Source organism: Grampus griseus, assembly GCF_964374135.1.
Source record: "Grampus griseus genome assembly, chromosome: 17".
Taxonomy (NCBI): domain Eukaryota; kingdom Metazoa; phylum Chordata; class Mammalia; order Artiodactyla; family Delphinidae; genus Grampus; species Grampus griseus.
The window spans coordinates 18,768,272-18,784,064 of NC_139011.1; the positions used below are offsets into that span (position 1 = coordinate 18,768,272).

The window sequence follows — 15,793 nt, forward strand, 5'->3', positions numbered from 1 at the left end:
CTGGCCTCCTTGCTGTCCTAAAGTACATAGAGCATTCCCACCCGAAGCTTTTACCCTTGCTGTGTCCTCTACCTTGGATGCTGTTCCACCAGATACACACAAGGCCCACTTTATTCAAATGCCACCTCTTCAGGGACGTCTTCCCTGTCCCCCCGTCTAAAACACCTCGTCACCCTCAGTGAGTCTATTTCTCCTTCTATACTGAAAATCACCCATACTAAACTACATTCCTCTTAATGTCTGCCTCTTCAACTAGAATGCAAGGACTTCCCTGGTGGCACAGTGGTTAAGAATCCGCCTGCCGGGCTTCCCTGGTGGTGCAGTGGTTGAGAGTCCGCCTGCCGATGCAGGGGACATGGGTTCGTGCCCTGGTCTGGGAGGATCCCGCATGCCGCGGAGAGGCTGGGCCCGTAAGCCATGGCCGCTGAGCCTGCGCGTCCGGAGCCTGTGCTCTGCAACGGGAGAGGCCACAGCAGTGAGAGGCCTGCATACCACAAAAAAAAAAAAACATAATCCACCTGCCAATGCAGGGGACATGGGTTCGATCCCTGGTCTGGGAAGATCCCACATGCCACAGAGCAACTAAGCCCGTGTGCCACAACTACGGAGGCCACATGCTGCAACTACTGAAGCCTGTGTGCCTAGAGCCCACGCTCAGCAACAAGAGAAGCCACTGCAATGAAGAGAAGCCCGCATGCCACAGTGAAGAGAAGCCCATGTGCCACAACAAAGAGTAGCCCCTGCTCGTAGCAACTAGAGAAAGCCCACGCACAGCAACGAAGACCCAGCGCAGCAAACAACAACAACATACTAGAATGCAAGGTCCATGAGGGTAGAGGCTTTGTCTATCTTTGGTCCAGGGCACATTTCCAGTATATAACTATAACTGTGTCTGGCAGGTGGTGAGGGCTCAATAAATATTTGTTGAATAATTAATGAATTAATAAATGCCCTGAAGGCAGAGAGGAGACTTGGATGGTCTAGAGACACAGTTTAGTGTGAATGGCACATAGGATGTAAGGGGAGAAGAAACAGAAGGTAGGGCTGCAGTAAGTATTTTCTAGAGGGTATGAACAATTTTTTTTCAACTTTTCTTATCATAACCATCCCATTAGTAAGAATAGTTCTCTAGGGACTTCCCTGGCGGTCTAGTGGTTAAGACTTCGCCTTGCAATGCAAGGGGGTGTGGGTTCGATCCCTGGTCGGGGAGCTAAGATCCCACCTGCCCCGGGGCCCAAAAACCAAAACAAAAAACAGAAGCAATATTGTAACAAATTCAATAAAGACTTTAAAAATGGTCCACATCAAAAAATCTTAAAAAAAAAAAAGAATAGTTCTCTATCAGACGTTTCAATTATTGCTAATTCCTGCTCCCATAAAGTGGTTACCCAGATCCCAAGAGATAATCTGTAGGTAGGGAAGAGTATTACAGAATCCCCTGGCTTCCTTCCATGGAAATGACATGTATGTTTTTGACAACATAAATTCTTATAGTTTGAAGAGACCATCAGGGAAATCTAAATACTTAACATCTGCTAGAATTTTCCAAAAGGAACTAAGAAAGTAAATGAAAGCAGCAACAAAACATATATACACACTCAAGCAAGCAAATGGAGGTGTTGATGGACCCCTTCTATTCAAATTCATGTGAGTCAGGGAGATGAGGGATTTTCTGTACTTTGATATAGAAAGCAAGGAATAAGAGAACTGGAAGAACTGGGAGAACTGGTACATATTGGGCATTAATTGGTTGGCTAATGCCAGCTCCAGAAACTGAAGTGAACAGAACTGGGACAGAGGTAGAACACAGGACAGACAGAATCAAGGATCATCATCAGTGTCATGTTAATATCTGAAATGACTATCCTCCATGGGGTCTGACAACACAGCAGAGTTACTGAACCAACTATTTAAGTACTTGACACAATGTATTCTTTTAGTTCCCAGGACAGCACTCAACACCTAGGAGGGAGGTGCTATCACCCACTCCCATGTCATAAAAGAGGACACTGAGGTTTACAAAGGTAAGGTAATGGGGCTAGAACTCAAACCCTGTCTGGCTCTTAACCATCCGCTACTTAATCTGACCACCCAGGTGCAGCTCCCTCACGCACCATCCCACTTATAGAGTAGGCTCTTTTATGTTATAAACACATGTTTTGAAAGGCACTCAGAGTTAAGGAAAGGGTGCCACTGCCCCTGCACTCCTTCCTCGAATGGTTGTCCTGAAAAAAACAAGGAAGGTAGGGTGAGAAAGGGACCACGGAAACAGCAGATCAGCTCAGAGACAAACCAACTGGGAGATTCCATGTCCACCAACCAAATACTCCTGGGCCACAGTATATTCATCTGTTACAAAGAGCTGAGAGATTATTCCTCTTCGACCACCCTGCTATCTGAAGTTCTCTCACTATTCATCTCTTGACCTGAACTTGAACTTCCCCTGTACTTGACACTGCTTCTCTAGCCATTTAAAAGACTAAACTTCTAAGTTATATACTAGAAGATACTTAAAATACTTAAAAGAGAACTGGCAACTGCATCACTTGACGGCAAACATTAAGTGCGGACCTTCTGTTTTCACTTCTGGAGTTTTGTTAAATCGACTTAAATGTAGAAAATACTATTTAAATAAATTCTTTATTAAGAATCTTATGAAATCAACTTAATTTCTGGTAAAGAGAAAAGCAAGTGAGTGATAGAGTTGTATCATATTAAAAGGAACAGCTATGGGCTTCCCTGGTGGCGCAGTGGTTGAGAGTCCGCCTGCCGATGCAGGGGACGCGGGTTCGTGCCCCGGTCCGGGAAGATCCCACATTGCGCGGAGCGGCTGGGCCCGTGAGCCATGGCCGCCGAGCCTGCACGTCCGGAGCCTGTGCTCCGCAACGGGAGAGGCCACAACAGTGAGAGGCCCGCGTACCGCAAAAAAAAAAAAAAAAGGAATAGTTATGTAACCATTCCACATGGAAGAGCCAGGCTGAAGTCAAAATGATAAAAGACTGAAATAGCCCTGCTTCTCACTACAAGATTACAGAACATACTTCTCATACAGCCTCTGTCCTCTCACGAAGGCCTTCACTTCGTTGTCCAGTGGGAAGGTGCCATCGTCCTTTCTAAAGCGATAGAAGAGTTTGACGTCCTTGAATTCCTTATGCTCGTCACACACTGAAAGGCAATATACACAGAGAGGCGAATAAGAAAAAAAACCTCTTATTTAATTACTCAAATGAAGGAGGATGCCAATTAAGATTTGTTTTATTACCTACTTTCTCAAGCACACTACTCTACGATTTAATACAGAGTAAACTGTTTAGCACAGTACCTGGCACAGAAAAGTGCTCAGTTTTATTAGCTATCATCATCATCATCATCATCTGTTAAAAGAGTCACAAAATTCAATTCATCATTCTTTCTACAAACTCTTCTTGAGCATGATATTGGGGTAGGCATCAGCCTCAAAGAATATGAAATCTAGCAAGATTAAAAGAAATGTCGACATGCAATTAAAATATGGCATGATCAGGCTATGAAAGAGCTGAGGAGATATTCAGTGGGAGCCCAAAGGAGCGCCCAGTACCCCAGCTTTGGGGAATGTACACGTCTCTGAAGAGTTTGAATGTAAGTGGAGACCTGAAGAATGAGTAGAAAACAAGCAGAAATGCAGACGGAGGGCATTCCAGCCCAAGACAATAACAGCATGCTAAGGTCTTGGCCAGGATTAGAGATTTCAAGGAGACACGTTCATGAATGTTCACTGAACCACTGAGAGTAACAGCAAGAACTTGGAAACAACTTAAATGTCTGTGAGTAGAATGCATAAAGGTGTGATGGCATACACTGCAGCAAAAATGAGCAAACAAGATACACTATCAACATGAGTGAATCCCACAAACAGCAAATTGATCAAGTTGCAAAAGAATAAACATGCCTCTCTATGATGACTTAAAACATTTAAAACGATATGTTACATTGCTAAGAGACGTATCTACAGAAAGGAAAAAATATAAAGAAGTCCAAGGAAATAAAGCCAAATGCATCTTGGAAGAAGGAAGGGAATGTAATTGGGGAGCGATATACAAGAGACAAAGTAAAATGTCTATTTCTTAAATGGGTGGGTTCATATCTGAAACAGAAGATATAGTCCTTTGTTTCGTCTCGAGTTACCTTGACTGTCGCCACCTCACTCACCGTGATGAATAATGCCCCGGTCTGCTAATTTCTGCATGAGTTTAATCGCCGTCTCTCTGTCAGAAGCCTCTTTGTGTTCAATCAACCAGTCAATCAGTTCTTTCGCAACAAAACAGTTTGGGTAGGTTTTGAGATGATGTCGCCTATCTTTAATAACCTTTTCTTCATGCAGCCTGAGCCTGGAAAGAAAATTTGGCAATCAGTTGAGGAATTCTGATAACACATTATCATTAAGCCAATCCCAGAGAATAGTACAAAATGGAAGCCTGAGATGCATCAGAGTGCCATCCAAACACCTTTATGTCAGTGGGTGATTTCCATACTGTCAGAGCCCAGAGGCCCCAGGAAGTGATTCCACCCACAGACCTAGAGATGATACAGGTAAAGGGGAGGGAAACCCAACCACGGACAACCTAGACCTCTCCTGTCACTCAGGAGACTGAGAAAAGCTTTCTCACCCCTACTCTGGCTCACTCCCTTCTCTCTCTCTCTCCACCAGTGGGCTTATGGTTTCAACCAACTAACAAACAAGACTCTGGAAACTTGCTGAAATGAGGTACTTCCTCTTCATCACAGATTGCTCAGGATCCACCATATTTGAATTCATTCAGTCACATAACAAATATGAATGAGTGTCTACCACCTGCCCATCAGGCACTTGCAAGCATTAGAGACATACATCGGAAAATGGGCAAGATCCTTGCCCTTGCTGCCCTTGTTTTCCTAGGGGCAACAGCTACTCCTTTTGTGAGGCTCTTTACATAGATTAAATCACCTAATGCTCAAAACAACCTCATCAGAAGTCATTATTACTATCTCCATTTTTTTTTTTAACAGCAAAGAGAACTGAGGCCTCAGAGAGATTAGGTGACTTGTCCCACAGCTAACGAAGAGTGAAAGTGAGACTTGAACCCCGATGGTCTCACTTTAGAGTCTGGCTTTCCAACTGCCACATCATGTTGCCTCTCGCTAGGTAGGGATAACTGAAGAATCCAGGAAAGATGGATAAAAGCTGTTGGACAAATACAACTTATTTACAGGATGCCGGATTATCCTGGAGGAAAGTAAGTGACACAGAATCTTCCCTGGCTCTCTTCAGAACCCAGTGACTTTTTTCCAAAAGAGTCTTAAACCTGCCTTAAAAAAAAAAGTTTCTTCCATTTGTCTTCCTTTCTTTTATCAGCCCTATGTTTACTTTTTAATTCTCAAGGGAAGGATTGAGTTGGGTGAAACGGGAAGTAAGTTTTCTTCCTATTCAACCCACGTGACTCCTATGCTTCTTACCTCGTCATCTCAGTGTTGTTGAGAAATGGGATTGACTGAGTAAATCACACAGTAACCATGTGACCTGGGCAAGTGACTTAATGCCTCTTTTTTCCTCTGTAAAATGGAGGCAGCTATGCCTACTCTGTCCTTGGCGATGTTGAGATTTGGGGCATAATGTCTGTTAAGTACCAGCAACACAGTACAGTACCTGACACATAACAGGTCCCATCCACCTTTCTTCCATTTCCTAAGGAAGGAACTAGGTCCTATTCCTGCCTGTTTTTGTTTTGCTTTGTTTTGTTTTGTTTGTAGTACGCAGACCTCTCACTGTTGTGGCCTCTCCCAGTTGCGGAGCACAGGCTCCGGATGCGCAGGCCCAGGGGCCATGGCTCACGGGCCCAGCCGCTCCGCGGCATGTGGGATCTTCCCGGACCGGGGCACGAACCCGCGTCCCCTGCATCGAGAGGCGGACTCTCAACCACTGTGCCACCAGGGAAGCCCCCTGCCTGTGTTTTGAACAGAGTGCACTGAATGGAATTTAATGGGTTTTGATAGCCCAAGGGTTGTGATTATGAGTTGGGAGCATACTGGGCTGGAACTCTGAGGCCTAGATGCTCTTCCCTTCTAGACCACTGTTATAGGCTGAAGTGGGTTCCTCTGAAATTAATATGTCGAGGCCCTAATCCCTGGTACTTCAGAATGTGACTGTATTGGAGATAGGGTCTTTTAAAAGGTAATTACATTAAAATGAGGTCATTAGGGTAGGCCCTCATCCAATAGGAGTAGTGTCCTTATAAGAAAGGGAGATTGGGTTTCCCTGGTGGCGCAGTGGTTGAGAATCCGCCTGCCAATACAGGGGACATGGGTTCAAGCCCTGGTCCGGGAAGATCCCACATGCCGCGGAGCAACTAAGCCCGTGCACCACAGCTACTGAGTCCGCACACCACAACTACTGAAGCCTGTGCACCTAGAGCCCGTGCTCCGCAACAAGAGAAGCCACCACAATGAGAAGCCCGCTCGCCACAACTAGAGAAAGCCTGTGTGCAGCAATGAAGACCCAACGCAGCCAAAAATAAAATAAATAAAATAAATAAATTCTTTTAAAAAAGATAAAAACAATGAACATCTTAAAAAAAAAGAAGTGGAGATTAGGACACAGACATGCGGAGGGAAGATCATGTGAAGACAGGAGGAAAGAGCCGGCTACAAAGCAAGGAGAGAGGCCTCAGGAAAACCTCCTGCCAACACCTTGATCTCAGATTTTTAGCCTCCAGAACTGTGACAAAGTAAATTTCTGTTGTTTAAGCCACTCAGTCAGTGATACTCGGTTATGGGAGCCTGAGCTAAGACAACCACCAATTGCCAAAGAGGCTCCTGAGTGGTCTGGGGATGAAGGGCCCAGTTGGGGGAAGGGAGAGGACAAGAGAGATAAGAGTCCTTACAGATATAAACTGCATAGAAAGAAAAGAACCATTTTAATGGAGCTGTTGCTGTATGCTCAGTATTGTACTAAGCATTTTCACATGAGCTGACGTAACTGCTATAGCCTGAATGTTTGCACAAATTCACACGTTGAAATACTAAACCCTAAAAGGTCACTTATGAGAACAGTCAGGAACACAGGGCCTGGCTCTCATCTTGGCACTGCCAGTAATTCCAGATGACCAAACCTCTGAGCATTAGCATCTGCATCAGTAAAATGAGGATAACGACAGCTACCCTGCTTACCTTGTCACACTGTCACAAAGCTCATTAATAAGAATAAAGATAGCATTTGAGCCCTTGCTATGTGCCAGGAACAGTTTTGACTGCTTTATTTATTTATTTTTTTATTTTTTTTTGCGGTATGCGGGCCTCTCACTGCTGTGGCCTCTCCTGCCGCGGAGCACAGGCTCCGGACGCACAGGCTCAGCGGCCATGGCTCACGGGTCCAGCCGCTCCGCGCAATGTGGGATCTTCCCGGACCGGGGCACGAACCCGTGTCCCTTGCATCGGCAGGCGGACTCTCAACCACTGCGCCACCAGGGAAGCCCTCGACTGCTTTATTGGCATTAATCCCCATGACAATTCCCCGAGGCTGGTAATATTACAGCCACAGATGATACCAAAGTAGAGTTGTAATTATTAATAAAAATGAGCCCTAATAAAAAAGAAAAAAAACACATTCACATCGGTGTGCTAAAGTCATCACATGAATCCCTCTAATTAATTCAGTGACAAAGACACTGAGTAATTTGTTTAACATGCTCAAAGTGGCAGAATGTAAAACATTAATTTTTAGACGGGATGTCTGTCAGGAATCTAAGAATAATGAAGACCAATTTATTTAGAAATTGAAATGTGGAATAAGCTACCGTATAATTTGGTGGAGGAGGAATATGTTATGAGCCGAGAGACAAGTTTCAGCTCCTGTAAATTTTCCAACTTAAAAAAAAAATGTATTAGGTAATGTTTAACTTTAATTACTACAGAATAGAACCTTTCAGTTACTATCCTGTCAACCTTGAGCTTGGTGCTAACTCTTAAGCATACTTGATTCCCTCTGATTCCCACCCTGCACAGTAAGAAGCAGCACTGGTCACTACCCCTGCAGCCCCACAAGGACCTGGTATATTTCCATGTTTAGAAAACTGAGCAGAAATATGATGGGAGGGGAAAGAACTTTGAATCTGGGAGACAGCATAGAACTTGATCTTTTTAGACATGTTACCAGGGGTTAAAAATGTTCAATAACTGTGCTACCATCTGTTTTTCTTTGATAGTCAGAGACACAGAATTCTAAAAATGAGCATTAAAAATTATATATTCCAGAAAAGCTATCCCAATAAAGAGGTAAGAATTTTCATACTCTAAATAACCAAGTGTTTTGCCTAGCACTGTGGGTACTTAATAAATATTTGGTGAACAAATAAATATACAGGGGCACCAAGAGAAATGACACCCCTTTCTAAAAGGCAGGGAGGCTTCTCACTAAAAAAGTGGGAGTTGCCACCCCACAACTTAGTAAACATCTAATATCATGGAATTCATCTTTTGTAAAATAACTAGTTATATGCTTTCACTTCTAGGGCAATCAATTTCCAAAGTTTTAATCCCTGTTGTGTGGATGGAAATGTGGTCTGTTGGTCTGTTGGTTTGTTTGGGCTGCGCTGTGTGGCTTGCGGGGTCTTAGTTTCCCGACCAGGGACTCAGCAGTGAAAGCGTGGAGTCCTAACCACTGGACCACCAGGGAATTCCTATGTATACGTGTTTTTTTTTTTTTTAAATAAAAGCATTTCCGTTTATTTGAACTCAAGTTACTGCTTACAAATTTCCACAACACTTAGTACACTAATATGCATGGAGATCACCAAGAAGGACAGGCAATATTTCAAAGTCTTGTGGAAAAACAGAAATTTTGCGTAGTTGAGCCTCTCATGGAATAGCATTCTCTAGAAAGACTCTGTAAGATACTGAACCGGGGCTGAAAGCCATGCTTTTAAACATGGTGTGTTGCCTGGACACGTCAGTCAGTCACCTTGTCTGCTATGCTCAACAGCCCCTTCGATTCAAAACAGCCTTCCACACCTTACCCACACCAGGCAGGGTTCAAACACCCCATGCCTGTTTTCTTTGCACAGGGCAGCGCCTGCCTGGAAGAGCCCTTGACTTACAGAGGCCCCTGCACACACCCACCAGCAGTTCAATGAGGGCACCAAGGCCACAAAATTCTACCCAATTCAAGTGACAGTAATTAGCTAAGCCAAGCAGAATGGCTCCATCCAAGATTGAAACTAGAGCTGAAGTTTTCAAACCCTATTTGTGCTGGGACACTTTCTTCAAGTGGAACTTACCTAGGAGTCAATGTAGAAAACAGAGCAATGTGGAGTGCCCTGGCTAAAAGTGGGTAGGGCTCCCAGGTCCAGGATGTTTCCTGGTTTTCCCATTTCGTTCTCCCATGTGTACCCTCCACATCCCCCAGACCATCCACATGGAGTTTTTAGAACACCGGTTAAAAAACCTCAGTATTACAAGACACTGAGGAAACTGGGCAACCAGGAAGGAGCGGGGGTGAGGCAGGCCAGCTCCAGGAAGCCAGAGGGCAGGAGAAAGAGCCCTGAAGCCACAAATGAGAGACAGCAAGAGACACCTGACCCTGGAGCGCCTTGGTTCATCAGAGTTTTCCAGTTCTTCTTCCAAGCTACATACACTCTAATAATCATCAGAACAGGACCAATCCTTTCATGTGGCTGTAAAAGCCTTGACTACCTGGATCCAAAATAACTTCACCTACCCAGGCTCTAGGGAGGCCTTCACCTTGACCCCAGGCCGCCTCCCAAGCTTCCTCTCCCTCTCTCACCTCCAATCACAAGCGTGCCTGTCTTATAGTCTGGATGTCCTGGATTCTTCTCCATCACCCTCCATGCCCCTGCTCAAGACAGAGACCCCTCTGTTTAGAATGCTCCCTCCTCCTGCCTGCAATAATTAAAAACAAATTCTACTTGTTCTTCAGCTTAAAAGGCACCTGCTCGTGAACATTTTCTCAGCCTTCCAAAGGCAGAAAACAACCTTCACTCCTCTGCTCTCTAAAATACTAGTGGCTATTTTACAGACACTAGTAAAGAATTCATCCCACTGTATTACAACTAGACGACGCAAAGGATGCTAAGGGAGAGGTGCTTATCTGATTTTGCAATTCTAGTGCCTAGCACATAGTAGGGGATAGATCCTCATTGATGTGAAAAATCAGTTAGTGCATATACCACGTCCTCAGCCTTGAGGCGCATACGGCAGAAGACTCTTCTGAATAACATAGTGCAAATCGATCCACATTGAACCCCTGGGAAAAATAATCATCTCTGTTTTAGCTACATTTTCGACACCACTGGCTAAGGAATTTAAGTACAAAAACCACCTTCCCATCATTCATTTCAGACAGCTGGTTCACAGGCTTTAGAGTCAAGGTGATTCTGTAATATTCTATTCGTGGCCAGCGAACCAGCTGCTGAAATTGCATCCGACAATTTCCTCTTCCAGCCCTAGGAGAACAAACACTACTGAGTGCAGGGTGTTGATAATCCTTAAGAAATTACTGTCCATAGGAAAAGAAATGCAGAAATTGTTCTTCAAAAAAAGAGCTGGTAGAAAACTGCAGCAGGTTGCAGGACTCAAGAAACAAAAGGGGGACAGAAACCACACATTCTCATTTAAAAACAGCGTCATAAATCTCAGCTGAAGTAAACAGTTTAATTAAAAAACACAGCATGCTGAACAGTGGGGCTGACAGTGTGGGCCTTGTGATTTGGGCAACAGCACTGACATAGATGTGCTTTAAACCAAAGCTATTGTCCCTTCCAGATGTTCTGCAACAGCCAATATCTGTCCCTGGGGATCAGAGAACTTACAGAAAATCACTCTAAATCACCTACCCTTGAAAGGCCCCGAATCTAAAAGGATGAGAAAAAAGACAGGAACAAATGAAACCTAACACACTGCATTTCCTTTCCATGTTTGGATTTATTTTATAATTAAAATTTCAAATTATCAAACTAATGCATGCTCCTGGTAGATTAAAAAACTTCAAATAAGTATAATCCAAAGCTGGGTAACTGGTGATGAACTGATACTTGTTGAAGCTAGGAGATGGGTGCATGGGAGGTTGCTGCACTATTGTATTTATTACTTTGGGATAGGTTTGAAATTTTCCTTGACCCCCACTTTTCAAAGGAACCCAGCATGAATAGTTGATTATGTATTCTTGCAAAAATCTATTATGTCCATATGTATGGTTATATATGTATACTTTTATGTGAAAGGATCGTAATAGACATTTCAAGTAGTTGTGTTTTTTTTTTTTGTGGTACACGGGCCTCTCACTGCTGTGGCCTCTCCCGTTGCAGAGCACAGGCTCCGGACGCGCAGGCCCAGCAGCCATAGCTCACGGGCCCAGCCGCTCCGCGGCATGTGGGAATCTTTCCGGACCAGGGCATGAACCCGTGTTCCCTGCATCGGCAGGCGGACTCTCAACCACTGCGCCACCAGGGAAGCCCAAAAGTCTTTTTTTTTTTTCAAGACAGGTCTTTGGCCGAGGAACAAGTGAACAAGCTCACTCACATGAAACGTAATCAGCTAAGCAGCAAGTATAAATGACAGTATTGACTCTGTTCCCATTTTGATTGGAAGGGAGTTTTAAAACAGGAAGGTGCACGATTTCGAGGGAAGAAGAGGAAACAGCTGGTCCCGCTGGTGGGGAAGGATGCCCAACGCAGAAGCTGGGTTCAGAAAGCGGACTTCACCCTCGTCCCAGCGCAGGTGGACCCACAGAAGCCAGGTGCTGTGCTGTCTCTGGGAGAAGTCAGGCCACCTGAACAATAGCGCACAGCCTCTGTCTAGGAAACGTGACCTGGAGGAGGGCCCTTACGACTTAGGACCTCAATTTCCTAATCCGGAATATGAGGAAGCCAACCACATTTATCTAAACTCTCTTTCAGCTCTAACTTCTCTGTTTTTTATGGACATTCTGAAGAGCCTCCAGGGTAAATCCTCACTTATGAGATCAAAATAGAACAGGCCATTTGGGGCACATTTTGTACAGAAAAGATCAGCCACAAACCACAGGCCAGGGAGCACAAAACAGCAAATTTCATTTCCTTCGGGCTTCCAAGCAAGGATGAACATATCAGAGCAGATCCTGTGCTAAGCATGCTGTCCAAACACCGTCTAGGGTTACCATCATCTATTTTCAGCTCACAGGACAGATGCTGAAGCTGCCCAAGTGCTACAGGCTGTGGGTGTGCGGGTCTATCACAGGGAATAGAAAAGGTCTCTTCGGGGTTAAAATTATTCCAAGAGGCCTCAAAAGTGTTATCGGGGACATCCGTGGCTATAGTGGAGGCTGCTTTCAGCTAAGGGGCTTGTGAAAGATTTCTCAACCAATATGCATTTATTGAGCTCCAACTGCATACCAGGCATAGCTTAAACAACTGCTCAGAGTGGACTAGTCTCTATAACTGAAACAGGTGTTGTTTCTTCAAAATGAAAATGCTGTGTCCTCTGTGTATAGGACACACACACACCCCCCAAAGTCTCCATAATACTCCAAATTCAGTTAAAACTGAATCTATCCAACATTGTTTTCCTTTTCCTCTATTTCCTCTGTTTTAGCAAATGCATCACCTTCTTTTCTGCCTCTGTCCCTAGACTTACACTCTTCCCTTTTCAGTATATGCTCCCCCCTCTTTTCCTATCCATCTGTTAAAGTCTAGCTTAACTCAACCTTCTTCCATAATGTCTTCTCACAACCAACCAGATATGATGTGGTTTCCTGACCCCCTATGATATATTTTCTACAAATGCCCATGTTTACCCATGTATTATTTTGTATTACTTTACTCTTATTTGCATTAATTCTCTCCAACTACAGTACAAATTGTATGAGGAAAGAACCATCTCCTTCTTTCGTATTTCCTGAAGTGTCTAGGACAAGGTTAATGGTAAATGATACTCAGTATAAGAGTCTGGGCTTTCATCTTTGTTTTCAGCTGGACAGAGAGAAATTTGACCACAGAACAGAATATAAAACTGAGTCTCTAGTCTTGGGCCCTTTGGTGGCTGTAGACCTACTCTGGTTGCTCTTACTGGGCAGTACTTCAAAGTGTTTCTCCATTGCCTTTCCATTAATATGAAGGAGTACTTGGACCATCTGTGGGTGTTTGGTTCCCCCGGGAAAAGAAATGTTAAGTAATTCTTCCTTCAGGAAGAGCCCATGCCATTCTCCACAGAATGAGTATACAGCAGGGGTCTGGCTTTAGCTCAGGGTCTGTCTACTGTCAGGATCCAGGCGGGTCTGGGCAGGTACAGCTCAGGCCAGTGGCTGGGGCCCTCCAGGAGTCCACGGGCAGCCCGGCGGAGGAGCTAGACCCCCAGAGAGGAGGAAAGTGGGGAGACGGCCACAGTGCCTGGCAGCCCCAAGGACAAGGAGGCAAATCTGAAGGTCCTGCGTTCACTCAAGTTCTGTGACGCCAAGGGCCAGAGGCAGCTCTGCTGTGGGGAAAAGGTGACAAAGCACAGACATAATAAAGGGAATACTGAGAGTCACAGGTGCCGTGATGCAAACACACACACACACAAATACTAGGGGACAAAAAAAGGTCTTGGACTTTCATGACAAAAAAAAGGTCATGCAGGGCTGTTGAGAAACATCCAACCACTCAAAAATAAGCATCTTGGGAGGTTAACTGTCCCTTACAAATACTCAATACACTTCCATCCAAATCTTTAGGTCACCTTTTGCACTCCGTGGGGACCCCTAATACACTTGTTATTATGATTTTCTTTTTCATGACTAACAGAATGCAAGTAAAAGGAAACCGTGGGAGAAACTCAAAAAGCCTGAAAATCTGTATTTCACTTATGACTATGAAGAAAGCAAAAGAGGTTTATCAGGGCTACATAATAAAATGCTATTCCTGATATCACCTTCAGGAAAATCTTCACAGACTCAACAGTCAGACACAGCTAGTGAGAAAAGTTCCTGGAAATCTAGGTATTGGCTTATTCAATAGGTTTACATTTTCCCTTTCTTAACATAGTGACCCTTGCAGGTACTCGATACACTTACAGTTAAATTTTCAGGCTACTTGTGTACCGCTGTGGTCGCTGAATACACCTGGTGTCTGTTTCTTTGTATTTAATGAGGCTTTAGTACATATAACCTTATGTACCTAGACCCACACTTATCTGGGTTCCAGGTTACTCACACTGTTTGAGGATCAGAGAGAAGAGCGGCCAAAGCAGAAGCAAAAACCATCAACAACAGCCAAGAAGGAACTACGCTGCCTGTGAGAGAAAAGCTCTGGGTGGTAATTCTAGCATATGCAGTTTTCTCTGAGTCTGAGTCGCCATGGGGTTCTACATACTAATAAAGCCATGTGCTTATGAGCACATTATGGCTTATAAATGACTTCCATACTCTTCACCTCATTTGATTTTGCAAACAGCCATGTGAGGTAGTTAGGGGAGAGGTGATTAACCCCTATCTACAGATGAGCAGAAGGTTTACTCTGGTGGTCGGAATTGGCCACTAATAGTTTACAAGTGGAGAAGCCACATATTGAATCTAGAACTTAAGATAGCTCATCTACCAAGACTCCACGCTTGTAAGGATAGATCCAATCTCATTCATTAATAGGAATAGTTCTGCATGGCTGTAGCTGGCTATGTTAGTGGTTGTATCTGCAGTGGTATTTGCATATTTATGCTTTTCAAGGGTCCTCCGTGACTTTATAAGCACCCCAAACACTCCATCTTCTCTACAACTCTCTAGTTTGCTATGGTGGATAGGCAGCTATTAAACCCCATTGATGATTATATAAGGAATCTGAAAACTTACCAAACCCTAGGGTAAGCTCACATATTAACATGGTTCCAAACACCTGTGGCTACTTATGAACTACAGCACTCATTAAACCAAAGACAGTACCTTCTAAAGATAGCTAGATACCTAAAGATCTAGTCGGCTCTCAGCCACATTCTCCTGACAGCTGTCATTTGAACTGCAGTGGCATTTCCACAACTAAAAAGTCACACTATTAATTAGACTACCCGAGGCATAGTAGCAAAGCTACCAAAAGTAGACTGTTTGGAAATCACTAAGATTCTAGAGGGTCTTGGAAAGGCCTTTCCTAATTTAAAGTCACCATGCTACTGCATTTGTTTCCAATATCTTTCCATCCCAGTACTTGTCTTATCGTGTGCTAGGAAGCAAAGCCAACATAAACTCTCACTCTAGGTACCAAGAAGCAAATGATAACTCGTGTTCTGTGAATTGGTGATTTTTAAAGGAGGCCCTCACATCTGTTTAAGTGTAGGGTCTGTTCCGCAGGGACTCTGATTTACATCATAATTACATCTGTCCTGTGAGCGTCTGATAAGTTAAACTATCTGGTTTTTTCCTTGAGAAACCTTACAATGTCCTGCAAATCAGTCTCCATTTATCAGACTTGTAACTTTCCCACTGAATACATAATGAAGGGACAAATATGCGATTTGATTGGATTGCTATTTGATTCAATAAACTCTTTTCCACAAAAAAAGAATCTTTCTTCCTCTAGTCTTTCTCCTGTTTCTCTTTATTTTTTTATTTGCTGCAATGACCACACTATCTAGTTCTCTAAATCTCTGAACATTTAACACAAAGAAAGGAGAAGCTCCTACCCAAACCAGACTCAACCAGTGAAACTTTCCACAATGAATCTGCACTAATGACTAAGTCCAGGCATCACATTGGATGTACAATTACTTCTTTACATGTGCTTGCAGTGTGGCTATCACAGCTGAGAATAAATTCTGCTCGTTTTTG

At 43.9% G+C, this 15,793-nt stretch overlaps 1 protein-coding gene across 7 annotated transcripts in view; it reads right to left on the reverse strand.

Annotated features, from left to right (window-relative positions):
• The window catches only part of DEPTOR (DEP domain containing MTOR interacting protein), a gene marked incomplete at its 3' end in the record, with an annotated part of 188,702 nt that overhangs the window by 148,477 nt on the left and 24,432 nt on the right, over positions 1-15,793 (reverse strand). For all 7 annotated transcript variants that reach the window (XR_014297997.1, XM_082674901.1, XM_082674902.1 and 4 more), the window contains exons 2-3: positions 4,189-4,367; positions 3,042-3,165 (exon numbers count right to left, since the gene is read on the reverse strand). Coding sequence is in view for 6 of the 7 variants with exons in the window: in XM_082674901.1 (XP_082531027.1) it covers positions 3,042-3,165; positions 4,189-4,367 (303 nt within the window). The remainder of the gene's footprint in view (positions 1-3,041; positions 3,166-4,188; positions 4,368-15,793) is intronic.